This window comes from Rutidosis leptorrhynchoides, chromosome 6 (assembly GCF_046630445.1).
Source record: "Rutidosis leptorrhynchoides isolate AG116_Rl617_1_P2 chromosome 6, CSIRO_AGI_Rlap_v1, whole genome shotgun sequence".
NCBI classification, from domain to species: domain Eukaryota; kingdom Viridiplantae; phylum Streptophyta; class Magnoliopsida; order Asterales; family Asteraceae; genus Rutidosis; species Rutidosis leptorrhynchoides.
In genome coordinates this window covers 67,466,442-67,489,784 of record NC_092338.1, presented here as the reverse complement: position 1 = coordinate 67,489,784, position 23,343 = coordinate 67,466,442, and the positions used below count along the sequence as shown (strand labels likewise).

Sequence of the window (23,343 nt, the reverse complement as noted above, 5' to 3'; positions counted from 1 at the left end):
CGATTTTAAAGATATTAACAAAGCTTGCCCTAAAGACAACTATCCTTTGCCAGAAATAGACTGGAAAGTAGAGTCGCTCGCCGGTTTTAGGTTCAAGTGCTTCCTAGATGTCTACAAAGGGTATCAAATGGCGGAAGAAGATGAGGAGAAGACCGCGTTCCACACAAACCAAGGATATACTATTACACAAAGATGCCTTTCGGACTCAAAAACACTGGCGCTACCTATCAGCGCACCATCAATACAGCATTCTCTAAGCAAATCAGGCGTAACCTCGAGGCGTATGTCGACGACCTCGTCATTAAGAGCAATACCGAAGAACAGTTGTTGGCCGATATACTCGAAACATTTAACACACTCAGGAGCATCAACATGAAGCTCAAACCTGCCAAGTGTAGCTTTGGGGAAGAAGGAGGGAATTTTCTAGGGCACATCGTAATTCCGCGCGGAATCAAGGCTAACCCGAAGAAGATAGAAGCAATTGAAAAAATGCCCCCCCCAAAACGAAGAAGCAAGTTCAAAGCCTCAATGGGAAATTAGTCGCGCTGACACGATTACTGTCTAAGGCTGCTGAAAGATCGCTCCCATTCTTTCATACCTTGAAGGACTGCGCTAAAAAATCGGATTTCAAATAGACAGACGAGGCAGAAAAAGCGTTTCAGAAGATGAAAGCGCTTCTCAAAGACCTCCCCACATTAACGGCGCCAATCGCTGGCGAAACCTTGATACTTTACCTCGCGGTGTCTAAGAAAGCCGTTAGTTCCGTCTTAGTCGCTGAACGAGGGGACGCTCAAATGCCGATATATTTCGTCAGCAAAGCGCTATCAGGAAGCGAGCTGAATTATCTCCTCATAGAAAAACTCGTATACGCGCTCGTTTTTACCGATAGACGTTTGCGCAGATACTTCCAAGCACATCCAATTACGGTACTCATTGATCAAGCTATTCGACAGCTGCTCTATAAACCCGAGATATCGGGCAGGCTAACCAAATGGGCAATAGAGCTAGGCGAGCACAAAATCGCGTACTGCGCTAGAAGCACTATCAAAGGGCAGGTGATGGCTGATTATTTGGCCGAAACAGCCGCTGACATGCCGGCAATATGTGACCCTGAGCAACTCCCAGCACCTCCGCTCGAACTATGGGAGCTCTATACAGACGGCGCAGCAAGCTCTGAGGGCGCTGGTGCAGGGCTGATCCTCACCGGTCCGCATCAGGAGGAGCATACATACGCGTTACGGTTCAACTTTAAAGTAACAAATAATGAGGCGGAGTATGAAGCGCTATTAGCAGGGATGCGTATAGCTCGAGAATTAGGAGTAAAGAAGTTACAAGCCTACGTGGATTCACAGCTAGTCGCCAATCAGATAAACGACACATTTGACGCCAAACATCATGATCTATGCAATCATACCTGGCTCTGGTTCACTCTCTAGCCGACACATTCATTGACTTCAGGATCAGCCAAATCCCTAGGAGCCAGAACAAGCAGGAGGATGTGCTCAGTAACCTGGAGGCACTCACCTTCAACCATTTGGAAAATAAAATATTAGTGGAACAAGTCTTCAAGAAATCCACGGAGCCAGAAACAACGATTGCGTCCGTTGAAGAAGAAGAAGCGACTTGGATGACAGACATCATAGAATTCTTGCGGACTGGGTCTTTGCCTGAAGGAGTGAAGGAAGCGATGAAGATCAGGGTAAAAGCACCGAATTACGAATTGCGAGGAGAAGTTTTATATCGAAAGTCTTATTTAGGTGCCTCCCTACACTGCGTAGGACCTAAAGAAGCCGCTATGATTATCGATTAGATTCACAAGGGATCTTGCGGGTTGCATTCTGGGTGGAGGACAGTCACCGAGAGGATTAAACGATTAGGATATTATTGGCCCAGAATGTACGCTGACACAGCTGAAAGGAGATAGTTACACGCTCCAGTTAACAGAGTGCCACAACACCCTATGATACCTATCACGTCGCCATGGCCATTCTGCAAATGGGCTATTGACATAGTGGGACCTTTCCCAAAGGGCACGGGAAACGCTGAATACCTAGTGGTCGCCATCGACTTCTTCACTAAGTGGGTAGAAGAGAAGCCGCTGCGCACCATCACCAGTAAGCAGATCATAGATTATTTCTGGGAAAGCATCGTGTGCAGATTCGATGTGCCTAACTAGATTGTCAGCGACAACGGTACACAATTCGAAGGCAACCCCTTCCGCAGCTGGTGTCAGGACTTGAATATCAAGCAACGCTTCACCTCCATCGTGCACCCTCAGGCTAATGGTCAATGTAAGGTTACAAACAGAGACATTGTACACGCCATAAAAGCAAGATTGGGAATGAAGCGCAGTGGATGGGTAGATGAGTTACCAAAAGTCTTATGGGCGTACAGAACAACGCACAAGAACAGCACAGGAGAGACACCATTCAGTTTGGTATACGGTTCAGAAGCAGTAATCCAGGCTGAAATAACGATTTCGACAGAGAGAATTTTGTCGTAAAGCGAAGGCGAAAATGACGAAGGGTTGCGCACTAATCTAAATTATGCAGAGGAGCGTAGGGAAATGGCAGCAATTCGAGAAGCCGCCAACAAACAGCTCATTGCAAAGTATTACGACAAGCGTGTAAGAGCAAGAACTTACAAGGTGGGAGACCTTGTGTGGCGCGACAACCAAGCAAGCAGGGCCCAAAACACTAGGAAGTTAGGGCCGAATTGGGAGGGACCTTACAAGGTCATTGGGATCAGCAACACTGGAACTTACAAACTGGCAGAGCTTAAGGGAAATCCAATCAAGCGGACCTGGCATGCTACCGCGCTTAAAAAAATGCTACATGTAATATAGAAAATAGGAGACTTGATCAATCACCTACTTTGTCTAGATTTACATGTAACTACTAGACAACGCGCCTTTGTAGGTTGACCGTGTGCTGCGCTATTGAAAACTCGTTTTTCGATTATATTAAAGCATTAAGTCATTTCCGGTTATGATTTCATGTGCCTCTCGGAGCTGAATAGCTTTATGATTTAAACTGCAAGCGCACAGTGAAATACTAGCGCGTTCCTGCCTACTTAAGGGATGACTTTCCCTAGCTCTCGCGTGGCAGAAGTCTGTTTGGCGACAGACTAAACTAATTACTAGAGAGCGACGATCATTGGGTTGACCTAGTTCCACCCGAGCAGACCTAGGGATCTGCAAGTCATGACTATAAACAAAAAAGCGTTGGTCGCGCTTGACCACAGTCCTAAACTAACGTTTGGAACGCTCTTTGACGCGATTACGGGCGCGCGACCCAAGTGTGTGCTGAGTGCAAATCAGCACACATAAAGGTTAGCGGCGATACGCCAAGAGTACAAAATAACAATGATTACCAGTTATGAAACAAGAATACGAGCAGTAAAGTGCATCATAAGCTTACATTGCGATAACACATTTCCCATTTATTACGAGAAATACACTTAGTACAAAATGTTACATGCGTCGTTACACATTATGACACTACAAAGCAAAATTACAACTTAGAGTCTACTAACTCTTGCACCGACACTCGCGGATTGCTTAACAACTCCTCGAGCCTAGGAATAGGGATGTGGTGCAATGCTCTGCAGGCCTCCCTAGCAACTTTATGCGCTCCAGGAATGAGACAGTCTCGGATAGCTTTAGGAAGGATAGCGGGCACCTGAATATGTTCTTTCACGATATCCCAAAAGTGAAGGCGCTCGACATCCTGTATAGCTTTCAAAGCACTCTCATAGCGATCATTCACGGCGGCGCTATTTAAAGCATCATCCACTATGTGAGGGAGACCTGCCTTTAGCACCTCAAACTCGTGAGCAACCGACCTCTCTCGCTGCTCCAACTGGGTGCACTATGCGCGTAACATACGGATGGTTTCCTCATGATTACTATTCTGAAGGTTAGCATGATCTAGTTGTGCCTGAATCTTTATATTTTCCTGTTGCGCCTTATCAAGCTTGCCACAAAGGCGCATTATGGTGTCCCTCATTACGAAGAATTCATCGTCGGAAGACTCATTGCCCGGCCCGGGGTTCTGAACGTTCTTACCCTTTCAAGAGCCCGCCGAGTTCGGGCGTTGCCTTTCAACAGAGGAGTCGCTATCAATATGAATGGGAGATGGATGATGTCTGTTCGCGCTCCCTCTCGCGTTACTACCGCGCCCGTCATCTATATAGGAATAATAACAAGTGAGTAGTGCCGAAATTCAAACACAATAAGTAACAATGGAGGTGCGCAAACATACCAGTGCGAGCGCGCTTTGTTGGGGGAGAAGCAACAGATCTTTTGCGCTTCTTCGGAGCAGGCGCGCCACGATGTGGCGGAACAAGTTTCCCGCGAGGACATCGCTTAGGCAAGTCAGCATACTGCGCCGCAATCTTCTTTTTCTTCTTCCTGCGTGAGGGGCCAGAAGCAGAAGCCGCAGCGACGGGGCGCTTTGTGGAAAACCCTTTACCTAAGGGCATACGGTCCACTACTACAGAAGTAGAAGAAGAGAACTCGAGGTTCTCCGAAAAGGAAATTGCTGTCAACAAAGGGTAGAAGCGTTAAGGAAGGTGTAGAGTAAAAGAAGGTAAAAAGCTATACATACCTTGCAAATGACGACTGAAGTGAGGATAGTAGTTGGGATCTGGCCAATGCTTGGATATCCCACCAGCATACAGCACGCTGTTGCTATACGCACGTAAGGGAAGCGCGTGGCCTACGCATTTATCCAACATTGACCTTTCACTTGAACTTAAAGGTGGCGCCATATTTAAGCTACCGTCAAAACCATATTGCCAAGCACTCACATTTGAGAACTCTAACGGAATAAAGGTATCATCCACGAAGAAGTAACGCTCTTTCCAATCGCGCGGATTCTCCTCTGATGGCAAGGTTGAAAAAGACGCGAGACGGGGCCGAAACGGTAGCGACATCAAAACGTCGCAACAGAAAAAACGGGGCCGAGACGGGGTCGAAACGGATGTTGACTAATGTTGACTTCTAAATATATAAATATATATTTACACATGTTTTAGAGCTAAAAAATCTTCGTTGACAAGTTTGTATCTATAAGTGCTATTAGCGTTACTATAATATAAAATGGAATACTAAACTAAGTCAATTTTGATGGATTTGACCAACTTATGACTGATTTTAACAGAATTTTTGACTTTTGACCGGCGTTGACCCAATTTTTCCTGCATTTGACCTTACTTTTGACCGTTGACCGGCTTATAAGAAAACGGACGGGGTCGAAACGGTTTAGTCATCAAAATGTCGCAACGGGCGTCGCAACGGATGCAATGGACGTCGTTTACAACAGTGTCTGATGGTTCGCCGGTAAAGCGAACATTGTCACGGAAAGAGAACCAACCTGTATCAAGCCGTTCACAAGAAAATATGTTCTTGAACAAATTCACAGTAGGAATAAAGTCGTGCGCCCTGCACCACATCTGAAAAACAACAAGACGGCAGGCGCTGTCAGGATCCAGCTGACCCACGCCAATGTTAAAATGTGAAAGCACACGCAAGATGAAATTCGTAGGTGGAATGCGCATATTTTTCTGCTCAAAAACTACACTATAAACGGCTACTTTTCTGCTAGGAGCACGGTTGGCCCTGTCTAAACATCCAGGAACGGCAGGCTACAGGGATCTCATGGGGGTATAGCGCTTTAAGATATGCGCTACATATTCGGCGGAAATGGATGAAGGAATGGAGCCAACGTTGGAAAAGTCAGCACGATAAGCCATGTCAGAGAGAGAAGAGAGAGAAAAGTGAAATTTGAATGAAGAACGTTCTATTTATAGAAGGGGAAGAGATGGCCATGACGGATCTTGACCGTGCGCATGCCAGAAGACAACTAAAGGAGAGAATTTAATGCAATATGACGGGTGATGTGACGGCTGTCACGTCACACCTATCATGAAATTAATAGTAGTTGATTTCGACACCATGCGCAATACTTGCGCATAATATCGAACTGGGGGACTTAATGATACGCATACCTGATTGGCTCGTGTTGCGCATCACACTTGCACCAAGTGCATATCCTGCGCGCTATAGCACTTCTTGCGCAAGTAAATGTGCGCTAGGGGGTGCCAGCTTGATGATGGCGCGCTACATGAAGATGACGTGTCCTGTACTTACCACGATCTCTATACAAGGGCCGACAGCCAGTGAAAAAGGTAATAGTACTGTTTCCTGGTCCCCTCCACGAAATAACCAGGTAGTGCAGACAAGAAAGCAGCATGGAACACGTGGCTCCAATTAACGGACAGCACCGTAGCTATAAATAACGGACTCGAATCACAAGGCAGCATGATGGTTTTTCAGGAAGTTACACACATACAATTTTTAGTATATACATACGACCCAGTCGCGCTATCTATATAGCGCCTCCCTCACCCGCGCTACCGGACTTGTAGCAGCACGCTAGACATTCTGGATATACAGGTAACGTTCCTTGAACATAAATCCTATCATCAGCGCGAGCCATCGATGACCGGACTACCCGCCGATGGTGGGACTACGTTTAACCACCCCTGTTGAGATCCTCATCTCGCAAGGGGTTATTCACGGTACTCCGGACCGGAGAGTTAAACTCGATTGACCCTTAAATCCCCTGTTTAATGATGTCAGGCATGGACCGAACCCGGCCCGATTATTCTATGCTTGATCATTACTAATTAATTTCCTTACTTGAACTATGTACCACTAAGATAAATATATATGTTTATGAGAGGTGTTGTAACTTTTAAAGTTGCTCAAATCCTTGAAGGTTATGTTAATTCGGTAACAATAAATCATCATTACCATGATCATAATTACTAGATGAGAAAAAGAATATAGTATTACAATTACATTGCAGTACTAGACTACTAGTTATAAATTATTATCAGAATAATGAAAAGGTTATGTAAAACATTTATGGTGTTGGTGCTATTTTATCACAAGAGTTGGTGGGGTCTGTGTACACTACAATGGAACTGCGTATATTGTGAACTCCATCTGTCCACCCCAATGTTGCTCGTTCTGTTGTATTCGGCTTAAATCGTTCCCCCTAACAGTAACCTTATAATCCTTCTTTCGATTTATTTCAGAGAAGTGTATAATACTAGGTTAAAATCTGATGTGAAGCTCTTAGTCGGTTTGTTGGACTCACATTCATCACATTCCTTCGAAAAGACACTCAAAATGCATCTTTGGTGTATGTTATTTGAGTTGACATTGAAGGATAATTGATCTCTCTAAAACTCGACTTCGATGGGCAAGTACCATTTGTGGCATTCAAACTTCCTGTATTTCGTGATATATTGCACCATATTTGTAGGTAATCTTCGACATATGTCTGATAAACTAGGCCTGGATTGGTTTCTGTAGACGATAAATCTATGGATCTTAGGTCGCTTGAACTCTAAACTAAAGGCGGAACACAATAGAATAGAGGTAAATCGAGATACGGGTCGTTTCGGGATCGAATTGGTCGAACCTAGTGCAAAACCTAGATTAGATCGACACCTAGACGATGTATTTCGGTGGTATTCGGTGTTAGGGTTTTCTGGAGACGAGAAACAACGATTTGGAACAAATGGGACGAGTAACCTCATCAAAGAAGTCTAAACCCGTATATATACTGCAAGTCAGACACACTCGGTCGAGTGTGTCTGTCAGTCGGTCGACTGACTTACACAGTCGGTCGAGTGTGTACACACACTCGGTCGACTGTGTGTAGTTTAACATATTGATTATTTAATAAACTAAGAACGCACAATCACCATAGTAATCAATAGTCACTAGTAAATAACATTATTACATAACCGAATGTACTAAACGTAAGAATAAACTACGGCTGGGGATTCATACACCAACAAACTCCCCCTAAGACCTAGCCGTAGAACAGAAATAAAAATTCGATTATCAATCAGTAAACGGATCTGTCACCCAGTTCTTCAAATAGCAAAGTTTCACAACCCTGCAGTACTGTTCAGCCTGCACACGATTTTCTGGGCGATACAGCATCCGATTGTAGTAAAGGGTAAACATATCTTCCTCACAGCAGTTTCGCAACCAAACTGGATCTTGAACCCTTATACAATCATTTTCATCTCCGCCATCCTTGTCTAACACAATAACTGCTTCCTCTGAGCGTTCATCATAATACCACCAACGAAAACGAGGACTGAAGTGCTGCAGCATCTTTCTCAAAGGAACCTTCCGCATATACTTCACAGGTCGATATTTTACTATCTTCCTTCTAACCCCTGTTTTCTTGTTCGTTCGATAAGAAATCTTCGGAAACTGAGGACGAAAACCTATGAAATTAGGTGAATGATACGATTTCCTTATCTTACGAACCAAAACATCAGGAATTCCACTGTAATCCTGATATAACATCTTAAGCCTGGCCACCTGCATAAACTCAAAATTAGGTAACGTTTTGAATTCAAATGGAGATTTGATATAATCCACTCCATATTCTTTCTTGATCGCATACATATCGAATTCTTTAATATAGGCCCAGGCTATGATCTTTCCCTTAGCACGTAAACTCTCACAGTGCTCGATAAACTTCAAAAACTGCGGCTCTACTTCAGGTTTCATCACATACTTCCTAATCCGCATCTGAATCTTCCATTCTTCTTCCAACACTTCAATCTTTTTCTTTGTTGATCTTCACCGGCAAGAAACCTTCTGGTAACACACTTTCTTGTTCCTTCTGTTCCTTTTCTTTACATTTTCTGTTCAAAAGCTCATCATTCATCTCAAAATAATCAGCAAAAGTTGGAAGATCATCACCAACGCCTTCATAACGAGGATAAGGCTCAGTTGGCTCATCCTCAATAACAATCTCATCAAAACTGTTATCACTTTCATCAAAAACATCAGTATCACTCATTTCATCTTCAAAATTCTGAGCTCCTGATGTCGAAGCCTCAGTTGCAGCTTTTGATGTAGCGTCAGCAGATTCCTTAGCTTCTCGCTCTAGACGCTCCATCAATTCCTGCTCAGTTTCGGTCAGATCCGGAGGGATCTTCCCTTCTTCTAAATCAGTGTAAACAGTTGTATGATTAAGACGATCCTGCATAGCTAAAAATTCAGAAACTGTTAAAACTTGAAGAGGAGTTACATACAGCGGGTTATCCTCCGTGTACCCTTTAGCAACTTCAACAGCTCTGTCCTCTTCTTCCTCACCAAAAGTACCAAATGGATCTGGTTCATCATCCTCTTCTTCAACCACAATCCTCTTCTCCCATTCGTTCAATCTATCCGTCAGATCTCGGTTTTGTGTCTGAAGAGATAAAATTTCTCCAGCCTGACTTTCCATATTTTTCTCCAGCTCACCAATCTTCAACCTCAATGCAGACATTTCAGATGTTGTCTTTTTCTTATCTTCATCAACTGCCTTTTGAAACTTAGCAAAATCCGCAGACAACTGAATCAATTTTCGGTTAACAATTCCTGTCATATCACCTGCAGTAGTCTCAGAACGTTGAGAAATTTGAACTTGCTGAGAAGATGTAGTTTGTTGTAGTTGAGTGGGTGCAGCTTGAGTAGATCCACCAGTAGCTGGACCAGTCTGAGCAACCTTCGGCTGGGACTTTGTTGTGGAAGACGAACTTCCATCTTTAACCAAAATCTTCAAACGTTTTTGTCTCCCTCTTGTTGACACCTTGGGAGCTTCAGCTAACTTTCACTTCACTAAATCCATTTGACTATCATCAAGCGCTGTTACATCATCTTCATCAACCAATCGAGGACCAGTTGATTTTGGTGGAGGCTGATTCACCTCTTCTTCACCTGCAATAGTAATATCAGTCTCATCCCCTGAATTACTGTTTTCATGTCGGCAACTCAAGCCTTCTAGACACACGTAGTTCTCATTAATCAGATGACCAATCAGACCTTTCTCCGGTACTTCCACTCGGCTCTGCAAAAACCTGTTGAAAGATTGATCATTTAAATGATTCTGCTTTAGTTCATCCTCAGGTATCTTTACCAACCCTTGAACCTGCTTCTCTAACATAATCTGAAGAAACCTCGGGAACACCAGATGAACTTTCCTCTTCACGTTTAGAACCATTGCATCAAATATCACCTGTGAAAAGTTAAACTCAGCGTTCAAAACCAACGCAACAAACATAGAGATGTATTTCGCAGTCATCTCATCAAAACCTCCTTGCATCGGGCTCAAACATCTAAGAAGAACGTATGTAAAGTATCGATACTGCCTTGGAAGTTTCGTACGTTTAACAGCTTTGGTTATGTCACCAGTATAACCACATCTCTTTAAACACCTTCTAACTTTCAGAATCGGCAAATCAGTTGGCATATTATCATCGTCCGAAAACCCTAAATTTTCCCTGATAGTCTGTGCAGAAATACGAACAATCGTGTTGTTGACAGAACTCAATATCACCTTCTTGTTATCTTCAGTAACAACTTGGGCAACCTCCCAGAATTTTCTCTGATGAGAATAATACGGAGTGCATTCAGCAGTAATAGCTTTAAAGATCCTGGAACGTTTCAAGAAAGCAATGATCGGACCAAAACCTCCTCTTTGGGCCTCTGAAGCCTTTTCATCAACACACGCAAGTATGTTTGTATCTTCTCGACCAATCAGACTAGGTAACTCAGAAGATAATGGGATTCGTGGTTCACGTTCTTCATCAGACATCTGCTGTTGTTCTTGAGACATGGTGAATAGCTGAAAAACACTTAAAACAACATAACGAATAAGCATTTACCTCCATGTATCATGGGGTATCTAATGAATTATATGAATCAATGAATTAACAAACATAACAAACACATTAAATAAATCACACAATTACATCATCCACAAGTTATTGTTTATTACACACCATAGTATAAGGGCTAACAAGCTAGCCTGATCAAATTACAAAATAACCATAAATAAACATAAGCACATGAAATCATAAGCATGAGAACTATCCTTCAATAACTTCCTCTGGAACCTGATTCCATTCATAATTCGTGTCCTCATCCAGATCAATCTCATCAAACAAATGATTTAAAAGAACTGCATAAGGAAATGGTGTTTCCTCATCATCCAAAGCATCTTTCATGACATTAACTACTATCTGCCCAAGATTCACCTTGACACGTTCCATAAGACAGTACAATAGAACAGCCTCAGTACCAGATAGTATATCATCATGAGGATCTCTAAACACCACATTTCTTTTGATAATTCTCATGTTAAGCATCAAGTCATCCCTAACATCGCTCTCTCTGACCTCAATACTGTTAGAACCAATTACATATCCTGGCTTAGTGATGTGAGAAGCTACCCCACCAGCATCAAACTTGCTAGAAATCTTCCTAAGATCTTTACTAGAACAGTAAATCTTGGCTCCCCAGTAATTCAATAGAAGGTTATCTGCAAAGTCATCTATGGTCCACTTATAGTCAACACCAAAGAAATTAGCTTGAACATACTTCTTCTCTATGGTCACACTAGAATAGAACTCTTGGATTAGCTTAGGACAGTAATGATTCCCAATCTGAAGAAACGTCAAGCAATCTAAACCTTTCCACTGATCCTTCGTGAACTGGGATGCAACAACTTTGGTCTCTACAAGGATAGGCCTATGTTCGGCCAATGCTTTCCTACATTTCAGGTCATACTTCCATGTTCCACTTAACCTACTACTTGGACCTGACATTCTAAAAGCAAAACTATGCAACATATTCAGTTTAAACATGATATCATAACAAAACAATCAAAAATAGCAAAATCTTAAAAATTAGGGTTTCTACACACTCGGTCGAGTGTGAATACACACACGGTCGTGTGTGTTTTGGAACGGTCGAATGTGTGAACTCACTCGGTCGAGTGTGTTGCACACTCGGTCGATCGTGTTCATCAGATATGAGACCTCCAATTTTTCAAATCAATCAAATCCGTTGATTTTGCTTCAAGATCTGGTCACAATAACATCTAAACAGGTCGACTAACAAGTTCATAGCATCAATTATAACAGATTAAGTCTTAACATCGTTCGATTTGAGTTTAGCACTTTGAATATAAAATCAAAGATTACGAACAAATTAAAACGAGTTAGAATACCTAGTTAGTGGCGCTGTGATCACAAGAAAAAGATGTAGGTAAAAAGCACGATCAAAAACTCCTTCCTTAGCTTCGAAAAATCTAGGTAAAATCCGCTCAAAAACACCAAAGTGTTCTGAGCCGTTCGAGACCTCAGCCTATTTATACTCACAGACACACTCGGTCGAGTGTGTCTCTCACTCGGCCGTTCGAGTATATATACTCGATCGAGTGTGTTATGAACACAACACATTATTTAAAACTTGATCGGTCGAATGATTGACACACACGGTCGTGTGTGTACACTTACTCGGTCGAGTGTGTAGCCTCAATCAGTCGTCTATCTTTAGGGTTTACAACTTAGGAAATTTCGATTTCAATTTCACAAACCCTTTCCTATTCCACTCCCCCTGGGACTGATCTCCACAGTATATATTTAACACGCTTTGTACCTTTATGTTCCAAACAGCTTGGTTTTAAAAATTAACTAAAAATAAAGAATTCCTTTCACAATAAACCTTTCCGAGAACTGAGTTGCTTAACATAATACACTAAACAAAGATGCACATACAGCTAATCTAATTCAAGTAATCAAATATGGACTTTTTAGATAGGAAAGCATATGCAAATTCATAAAGCAAACTACTGTACAAGATCCAACATATCATGATTAGCAGATAAATGAGGTTATCAGCGTAAAAATAAATAATACAACTTATCATGAAGCCCAGTACGAAAAGCATAACACATGTTTTTGTGAGTTAACATATCACACTGATTTAATCTTATGATTTGGGGATCAGAACTGAACTAAATTTGACATGTAATTTCATGCTTCATTCATAAAGTACTTGATAAAGCATATACAAAACAACTTTCAAACATATCAATAAACATTTACCAACTTTCACACTAGACTTCGATGATCACGTTGATTAATTACTTTAACATTTTACAATGTTAGATTTTAATCACGAAGTCAGTACTCACTTGAGATCGCACGATGTTTCAGGTAGAACAATTGAGCACAACATGTTGACGCTGTCCTCTTATCACATCAATGTACTTTCAATCTGATTGAACAGAACCATCTCACGATGTTTCTAGCAACCCTGTCAGCCAAGCTTCTACCTTAAACTTACACTTTTCGTTTCAGATAACTTTGTGAATCTCAAATTTATTGCATACTTTGTTAAGGCGCATACCGGCCGCTATAAACCCCGTACTTATACGGAAATCGTATGATGTATCATGTTTGATGGATGGAAGTGATAAATATATTTGAGTGATGGAACGCTAAGATACCTTCCAGAAGATATTCCCTCTATCCAGGTCAACATGCACAATCCCATATCACAGATAAACGATTTAAAGTTCACTAATTGAGATGTGAACTGAATGATTTAAGTTCTCTATATCTGATGATCTGATAAATTCTCCCTTCAGATGTAGATAACTAAATCATTCAAAAAGTCTCCGATTGGAATATATGTTGTCTAAAACTTAGATAACCGAGGAATCTCTGAAGCTATGTTCAATTCTTGATCCATGATTCTCGTGCAGCTTGGTGGTGCATCAAATTATTTACAACATAAATGAACAACCACAAACAAACCATAATTTTTTTTTTTTTTTGGATTTTCTGATGTTGCCTTTTCTCCATAAATAAAACAAACAAAATAAATAAGTAAATACAACTATACATGATGATGATGCACTACAGTCTTTAACGTTAGTAGTAACTTCACGAAAAACCAATCTTCTGATATTGAAATCTAGAACCCGATGACATTGCAATATACACATCATTCTATGTCTGTGATACAAGACTGCACTTCTCAACCCTTCGAGATAAAACACCTCCCTTTGGGTATCCGATATGTACGTTATTGGATTTCGGTCCAAGTAATAAAGGTAAATAGAAACAAGTATGCATCCTAGACAAAGTATGCTCACCTTGGGGACTCACAAAATTATCCTTTTGCTACCGAGTATAAACCGTAGTAGGGGAGACCTCAATCGTCTGTTGAGTTTCTGAACAAACATTTCTCAGTACATATTCAGTGATAAGTAGGTGACTACCCTCAACCGCTGTAAACCTTTTCATGATTTCCTTATCATGATATTTACGATTTGTTCGTGTGATCACCTCTATCTAGAGTTAGGTCAATAAAGTCTACTAACACATTATCAATCATCATGTATTACTTGTTTTATACAACTTACATGCTGGTTCAGTATTGCAATCACTTCCCCACAAATATAATAAGCAACTCATTTTCAGGCTTTTCAATTTTTATAGATTTTTCATTTTTATTTATTTTTCTGGTTTTTCTGGCTTTTCTATTTTCTCTGTACAATAGTATAGATTTATCTAAAAACATAAGCAAACATGCAGAAATATCAGGAAAAACGAATCTATCATGCAAATGAAAAGTAAACATGCAAATAATCTACAAACTATCATGCAAAACTATACATACTCTACAAGCAGTTTCTTAACAAATCACAACTCAGTCTCAGGTGTAGGTTCCTCTGTGTCAGGAACCTCATTTTCAGGAACCACATCTGAAAGTAATTTAATACCTATTTCGTTTAATAAGTAATTAAAACGTGGTTTATCAAAAGCTTTTGTGAAAAGATCAACCCTTTGGAACATAGTGTCTATCTGCACAACATCTATCAACTTTTTCTCATAGCAGTCTCTAATGAAATGGTATTTAATCCCTATGTGTTTCGTTTTAGAATGATTTACGGGATTTTTAGTGACAGCTATGGCAGCAGTATTATCAACATAAATAGGAGTGTTAGAAATTTGCAAACCGTAGTCACATAGTTGTTGTTGAATCCAGATGACCTGTGATGTACAGATGGCCGCGACAATGTACTCTGCTTCGCAAGTGGACTGAGCCACTGCAGTCTGCTTCTTACACTACCATGTAACTAGTTTGCTGCCAAGGAACTGACAACCTCCTGATGTTGACTTGAAATCCTTCTTGCATCCTCCATAGTCAGAATCACTGTAATCTGTGAGATCAAACCCATCCTCACATGGATACCATAACCCTAAACTCGGTGTATCTTTCAAATACCTCATAATCTTCTTAACCACTAACATATGATGAACATTAGGATTTGCCTGATAACGACCACACAGACAAACCGCAAACATGATATCTGGTCGAGAAGCTGTAAGAAACATTAGAGAACCTATGATAGCCCTGTATAACGTTTGGTCCACTGCGGCACCCTCACACTCAGGTGAAATACCATGGTTCACAGACAACAGAGTATTAGCCGGTCTTTCTGCTTCCATTTGAAACCTCTTCAGAATATCAGCAACATACTTGGTTTGATGCAAGAAGATGCCTTTATCTGTCTGAGCTACCTGTAGACCCAAGAAAAACTTAATCGTTCCCATTAAACTCATCTTGAACTTCTGCTGCATGACCTTCTCAAACTCATCAACCATACCCTGATCTGTTGACCCGAATATAATATCATCAACATAAACCTGCACTAACATAAGATGTTGTCCCTTCGTTTTGATGAAAATTGTCTGATCAATGACACCTCTCCGAAAACCGTTTTCAATCATGTAATTGGACAACGTTGCATACCATGCTCGAGGAGCTTGGTGAAGACCATAAAGTGCCTTTTCAAGTCTATAAACCTTTTCTGAGAAATGAGGGTCTTCGAAACCGGGTGGTTGTTCAACAAACACCCTTTCATTGATCTTTCCGTACAAAAACGCGCTTTTCACATCCATCTGAAAAACTTTAAATCCCATGAAGGATGCAAATGCCAAGAAAATCCTGATTGCTTCCAGTCGTGCAACCGGAGCAAAAACCTCATCATAGTCAACTTCAGGGATTTGTTGATATCCCTTTACCACCAATCTAGCTTTGTTTCTGATAACTATACCCTGTTCATCCTTCTTGTTCTTCAAAACCCATCGAAGACCATAGGGTACACAACCATGTGGTGGATTGACTAGTTTCCAAACCTTCAAATGTTTAAACTGTAACAGCTCCTCTTGCATTGCACTAACCCACTCATCATACTTCAGTGCCTCATACGCATCTTTCGGTTCAATTTGACATACATAGCATGAGTGAGCATGCACAAATATCCTACCTGTCTTATTCAGCGAAGAATAAAATGCTGTAACCACATTCGCACTTTCAGTCTGAACATCATCTACTGCTGTTGAACTATTGTTAATCACCGGGACCTCTGATGTGGTCGAAACCTCAGAAGTTGATGCCTCTGTTGTCGTACTCTGGGGAATATTAATATGAGGAATTCCACGTGCGTCCACATAATAATCCTGTAGACGTTTAGGCGGTAAAATAACACGATTGGATCTTCTCACCCCTCCTGCTTCAGTTGGCCGTTCAGGCACTGTCACAGTTGGTGGTTGATTATATAGAGGATTAAGATGTTCCTCTGTCAATCGTGATCGGTTAACTTCCTCATCATCTTCAAGATCACTATCGTCATCTGTATATACTACCCCGTCCGCATTGGAATCAAAAGCATCTGTCACTCTCTCTGTGGACTAGGTTGCAAGCTAGAAACCGGATTCTGAATCTGCGATGGAATAGTAACAACATTCTCAGTTGAGTTTTGAGAATCAAACAAAACCTGAGTTAAAATCTCCTTCTCTGTAGCATCGGGTGGAAGATCGAAGGAATCAAATAATTTATCATATTCAAATTGCCAAGCGAACCCTTTACTGACACGAGGTGGAGCATTGCGCTGAATATCCACCTCATAACGTTCCTCCACACGCCTAGACTCAGTATTATATACTCGTTTGTTTGGATTCCCATATCCCAAGAAGATACCAGAGATCACCTTTGAATTGAATTTCCCTCCAGCGTCTCGTACCAGAATAGTACAAGGAGCACCAAAAGGTTCGAAATGTTTGATATTAGGCTTTCTCTTATGCAACAGCTCATAACACGTTTTACCATGTATCTTTACCACCGGAACTCGGTTCATCACATAACACGCAGTACTCACGGCTTCTCCCCAGAAAACAATTGGAAGACATGAATCAGATAGCATAGTTCTTGCGGTTTCGATTAGAGTCCTATTCTTTCGTTCAGCAACACCGTTTGATTGAGGTGTATAAGCCGGACTGAACTGTTGTTGTATCCCTTTCTCATTACAAAACAGCTGCATCTGAATGTTCTTAAATTCTGTACTATTATCAGTACGAATCCTCCTTACCTTCAAGTTATACAGACTTTCGAGCTTCAGAATCAACACTTTAATATGCTCAAATGTGTCTGACTTGAGTTTCAACATCACAACCCACGAAAACCGGGAATACTCATCTGTAACTACCAAGCAATATGATTCTCCAGTGAGAGTTTTACAATTAACTGGACCAAAGAGATCCATGTGTAACAGCTCCAAAGGAATATTGACAGAATGATGCTTTTTGGTAGTATGTGACTTTCTAGTCTGCTTCCCCTGTTTACACGGAAGACAAACCTCAGGAATATGAAAACTTTTAACATTCACACCATCAACTAATCCATTGTGGACTAGATTATTCATCTTCCTCAGACTCAGATGACCCATACGCTTGTGCCAAAGAATCGACTCCTGTTCAGTAGCTTTAGAGACAAAAGCTTGATGGCCTGTAGCTGCCTTAACATGAGCCTTACGCATATCAAGGATATAGAGATCCTTGCACCTTGGAGCAGTCATCAGAATCATGTCCTCCGGAATTACGAACTCTTTTCTTAAAATATAACAAAACTTATCATCAAAAGCAACAGTATATTTCTTATCAGCAACTTGTGAAACAGAAAGCAGATTGTTCGACATCTGCTCTACATAGTTAACTTTATCAAAGCTGACATTCTCATTAGCAATAACACCCTGAGCAGTAATAAATCCTCCTTCACTACCTGCAAAAGAAACTGGTCCTCCATCTACTGTTTTCACATTAGACAGCAAAGACAAGTTCCCTGTCATGTGCCTGGATGCCCCACTATCAACAATCCAAGTACTGCAGCATGGATTGTAGGCAACCTGCACATTAAAGTAAGAGGATTAGTTAGAAAAGGCCACCCATGCCCTAATGGCAGTGGGTTTCCCATCAACACCAACAACTGGCAACTCCACCCATTGTCCTTTAGATCCAGAAGAACCTTCAGGATGCTGAACACTTTTAACTTCTGATTTAGGTTTCCAAACTGTGTTATTCGGTAATGGTTTTCTATAATAATCATTAGTCTGAAAAACCTTTTTATCATTTGTTTGCACTAAAAAAGAATTAAACACCGGTGACGGTGATCTCCTATTAGAGAACCGATTTGGACTAAGATCAACCTTCCTTCTTGGTGTCTGTCGAATGGGTCTGCAATTCATAGCCCTGTGTCCCAACCTCCCATAATTAAAGCAGTTAACATTATCAAAATCATGAGAATTAAACACTTTGCGTCTAATTGGTGAAAACTGTCTTCTAGGTGGTTCAGTATGTTGTCTAGTCGTAGGGGATGACGAGACTTGTTGCTTAACAGTCTGTCGACGACCAGGCGGAACATACTTGGATACATTCTCAGATTTGGAACTCGCCTCTGTTGGTGATTGTTCTACCTTAGGACATGATTCATCTATTCGGCCCTTACTGATAAACTTAGGTGACACTCCCTGGGTGTTCTTCTTCTTATTCTGTTTGGGACTCACAGTTTTCTTAGGCTGAGCCTTTTGACTCTGAGTCATCTTACTAGCATTAACTGGATTTTTCAGAATGGTAACAAGTTTAGTGACAAGCTCAAATGGTTTGCTGTCTTTTTCAGTGTCGATATCAGTATCTGACTCTGTTTCATAGACAGCATCTAAAGGCTTCTTCGACTCAACTATCTTAACAGTGCTCTCAACAGGTGCTTCTTTAGGCTTACCATATTCTAGTTCTACAACATGACCCTTACTTTTCTTAACTGGTTTGTTAATGTACTCACCCAAAAGTGGCGGGGCTACCTGGTTATAACCTAAACCCTGCTGTTTAGGAGGATTCAAAGTCTGTTTCACATAAGACATCCTCTGCCAATTGTCGATCCTAGCTTTTTCAGACTCGTATTTCAACTTAAATGAATCTCTTTCAGCCTTAAGAGTCTCTATCTGGCCCAAATACATAGTAATCACTTTTCCATCATCTATAACAGTTGATTTTAAGTGACCTACCTGATTCTCTAAAGACTTAATAACATCAACATAGTCTTTCTGTTTGTTAAGGTAGAAAAGTGCATCATCATAGTTCTTTTTATTAGTCTGATTCTCCAATCTAAGATCCTTAAGGTCAACTAAAAGCTTAGGACAGGTCTCACATGTAACAGATATCTCATTAAGCTTCGAAATTACACACTCGAGCCTCTCAATTTCCTGTTCATAATCAACGCATCTAGAACATTTAGAAACTGAATGATTACATACCTTATCGTTACCGGATGTGTTGGCCATAAATGCATAGGTATTTTCTCCAACCTGAGTGTCTTCATCTGATTCTGACTCAGACTCTGAACTCGTACTGTCCGCGTAGTCAGCCTCATAACCTCCTTTGTTCTCGTTTTCGTCTGAACACACTGGACTCCGAACTGTAACAATCTTCTTGTTACCACTCTTAAGATCACAGTTGAGCAAATGTCCCAACTCTTGTCTGAACCAAGTACCAACATGACAACTTCTTTCTTCATCCTCATCGGAAGAATCAGTCGTAAACTCAAAATCTGATAGGTCTCGAGCTTGGCGAAACTTATCATACAGTCGATCTTTAATCCTCTTTCTGAGGCACAACTTCATAATCTCCTCAGCTCTTTTCATTCTAGCATCACATTTGCACACATAGCAGGTGCAATTCGGATTATCTTTTCCAGTACAACCTGCATTTCTCCTAGCAATTCTTTCTTCTTCAATTTCAGCTTCAGTTTTACCTACAAACACAACATTAGCTTGATGCGTATCTGCCGTGATGGACCAGTCACACACTTCATCAGCATACGTGGTCGTCAAGGCCTTAGATTGAGTAGACCCCGAAGATTCTTTCTCAACAATAACATGTTGTGGAGTAACTGAAATGGTTGTATTGTGAAAAGGATCAGAAAAACCAGTCTTGGGTGGCCTTGTGCAAGTCTTCTTAAAATGACCAAGCTCATCACAATTGAAGCATCTAACCTTTGACATATCAAAACCAAACATCGAGTCTCGATTCAAACTCAAAGACCTCTGTCCGGTTTTCTTCAAGTACTTCCTAGCCCGTCTAACAATGCTACCCATGCAATAAAGTATATCCATCCTTTCGATATCGTCCTCATCAATCTGATCATAGTCTTCATTTTCAAGATGACTATTAATCACTTGTCCACTAATCATATCGTTGTATGAGTTAACAACAATAGCTGCCAGAGCCATATCTTCCTAAATTGATTCGATGGGTCTCTTCATGATATTCTCAGTTTGAAACACAGGAGTCTGAGTCTGAGTCTGTTGAGAAGGAGAATTCTGAATCTGAGCTTGTGATTTAGCATTAAAGTAGCCAGACTAAGATTGTGGAGCAGACATTTGAGAAGCATTTGCTGTAATATAAGCTGTTTGTAATGGAGCATGACCAGAAGATGAAGCTAAAGTGGATGCAGAAGCAACTACCGAACCAAGTCTCTTCCTCTTAGCTTCTAACTGAATATCCTTCTCCATCAACTTAGAAGTAAAAGTTGTCAATGTTAACGTACCACCTGATGTGCTGTACATGTTCTGAATCTTTTCAATCTCATGGTCCCACTTTTCTGGAAGACCATCTTTCAACACCCTGACTGCCTTATCATCAGGTACATCAATCCCATAATCCGCCATCTCTGCTACCAGTAAACGATATCTCTCCAAAGTTTGTCCCAGTGACTCTGATGGAAGAGCAGCAAATGCCCTCCATTCATCCTTCAATACCTTACCTTTTGTTGCCCGATAAGTAGCAGTACCCTCTGTTGCAGATTGAAGGGCCAACCAAAGAGTCTACGCGGTTTTGTTACGGTTTTTGAACTGCTGGAAAATGTCCTTTGACAACGCTTGCGTTAGCTGAGCATAACATCTACACTCAAGATTATATTGTTCACGCTCTGTAGGACTAAACTGTTGTGTTTCTTTGGGTTCACCATCACCTCCACAAGGCCAAACAAATGGATTCTCAATACATTCCCAAAGTCTAGAGTCAACACCATTTAAGTAAATAACAAACCTAACTTTCCAGTCCAAGAAGTCTTTAAGATTGTCAAGTCGAGGTACTTTATTTGTCGATCCAGATTCGCTTTCATTAAGTAACAGTTTTTGTAGTCCAGGTGCAATTACTAACGCGCTATATTCATTTGTCACTTGTTCATTAGTGTCTGACATGTTAACTGATTAAGTTTGAAAATAAAAGATTAATTAAGATCCTGATTAAGTCACACGGTCGACTATCTCTGACACACGGTCGACTGTATAAGACACACGATCGATTGTACTTATCACACGGTCGATTGTCTAACAAAATTTTGCCAGCACTTCGTTACTATATAAGCCTTGGGTATTGCAAACACACACGGCCAATTGTCTAACTCTCACGGTCGATTGAAACTCTCACGGTCGAGAAACAATCTCACACGGCCGACTGACTTAGGGAATCTGGCACCGCTCTAGTAAAACTCACACGATCGGTGGAACAATACACACGGTCGATCTTAGGACTCACTCGGTTGGTTGTCAGGACACACACGACCGAGTGTGTTCTTGACAGAAGCTGGTCGACTATTAGGGTTTTCTAGACAAAAATCGATTTTGCAATCGATTATGGATGGAAAACTCAAAAACAACACGTAGATAACGAAAATAAGCACTCCAGAAACACCTTTTGACAATAAAAACACTATCAATAACGTGTAAACACAGATTAATAGACCAAAAACCTAAAAAACACCAAAAACACAAACTTTGACCCCAAAAACGATTTGATCAAGTAAAAACCAGAGACTCCAGCTCTGATACCACTTTGTAGACGATAAATCTATGGATCTTAGGTCGCTTGAACTCTAAACTAAAGGCGGAACACAATAGAATAGAGGTAAATCGAGATACGGGTCGTTTCGGGATCGAATTGGTCGAACCTAGTGCAAAACCTAGATTAGATCGACACCTAGACGATGTATTTCGGTGGTATTCGGTGTTAGGGTTTTCTGGAGACGAGAAACAACGATTTGGAACAAATGGGACGAGTAACCTCATCAAAGAAGTCAAAACCCGTATATATACTGCAAGTCAGACACACTCGGTCGAGTGTGTCTGTCAGTCGGTCGACTGACTTACACAGTCGGTCGAGTGTGTACACACACTCGGTCGACTGTGTGTAGTTTAACATATTGATTATTTAATAAACTAAGAACGCACAATCACCATAGTAATCAATAGTCACTAGTAAATAACATTATTACATAACCGAATGTACTAAACGTAAGAATAAACTACGGCTGGGGATTCATGCACCAACAGTTTCCCTTGGAGGATCAATGAGCCCGGACCCAAATGAAATTCTCCTTCAGAGTTAAGGTAGTCATCCAATGGCTGCAATGTGTCACAGAAAAATAATAGTCAAGTACTATCATTTATTGTAGCCGAGTATGCTGATTTATATATACAAGTAACAAACAAATTATATAAAGATTTATACATATATTATGTAATTATACCTTCAAATAGTAGACAAGTAACATGCACACAGAATAAACAACAAAACAACTAAAATCTAAAACAAGCAGCGAAAGCTAAATCCACAATAGTAGTTAGAGTTGCTTAATTCTCGTAAATTTAATCAAAATACATGTTAGAATTAGGGATGTGCATGGTCAATACTCGGACCGGACCAGCCAATACCCGGACCGGACCGAAACCCAAAATATTATGAAAATTGGAACCGATAACTGGACCATTCAAATATAGTTAGGTCCGGTCCGGTTCTAGCTTCGGTTCAATTGGTTCGGGGAAAAACCCGACCTATATATATATATATATATATATATATATATATATATATATATATATATATATATATATATATATATATATATATATATATATTTTAGTATACAAGAGTAATAAGGGGAAGATATATTTTCATAAGATTAAAACGTTAAAAATACTAGTAATAAATTTTACTTAATATTTTATAATGTCATTGTAGTTCTATACAATCATCTTAAATGATACCCTTTTGACTTATAATTTTATA

The 23,343-nt window shown here is 40.7% G+C and overlaps 1 protein-coding gene across 1 annotated transcript; it reads left to right on the top strand.

Moving 5' to 3' along the window:
- The first annotated feature begins 665 nt into the window (after positions 1-665).
- On the top strand, positions 666-1,810 carry LOC139853720 (uncharacterized). The gene is made up of 2 exons (XM_071843085.1): positions 666-1,417; positions 1,459-1,810. The coding sequence occupies exons 1-2, from the start codon at positions 666-668 to the stop codon at positions 1,808-1,810; spliced, it is 1,104 nt and encodes a 367-aa protein (XP_071699186.1).
- The last annotated feature ends 21,533 nt before the right edge of the window (positions 1,811-23,343 follow it).

Excerpts from the sequence above, each read along its gene's own strand:
- LOC139853720 (XM_071843085.1), top strand. The coding sequence starts at position 666 with ATGAAAGCGCTTCTCAAAGACCTCCCCACATTAACGGCGCCAATCGCT. Across the intron at positions 1,418-1,458 it reads GATCTATGCAATCATACCTG|GATCAGCCAAATCCCTAGGA; the intron begins GCTCTGGTTCAC and ends CATTGACTTCAG.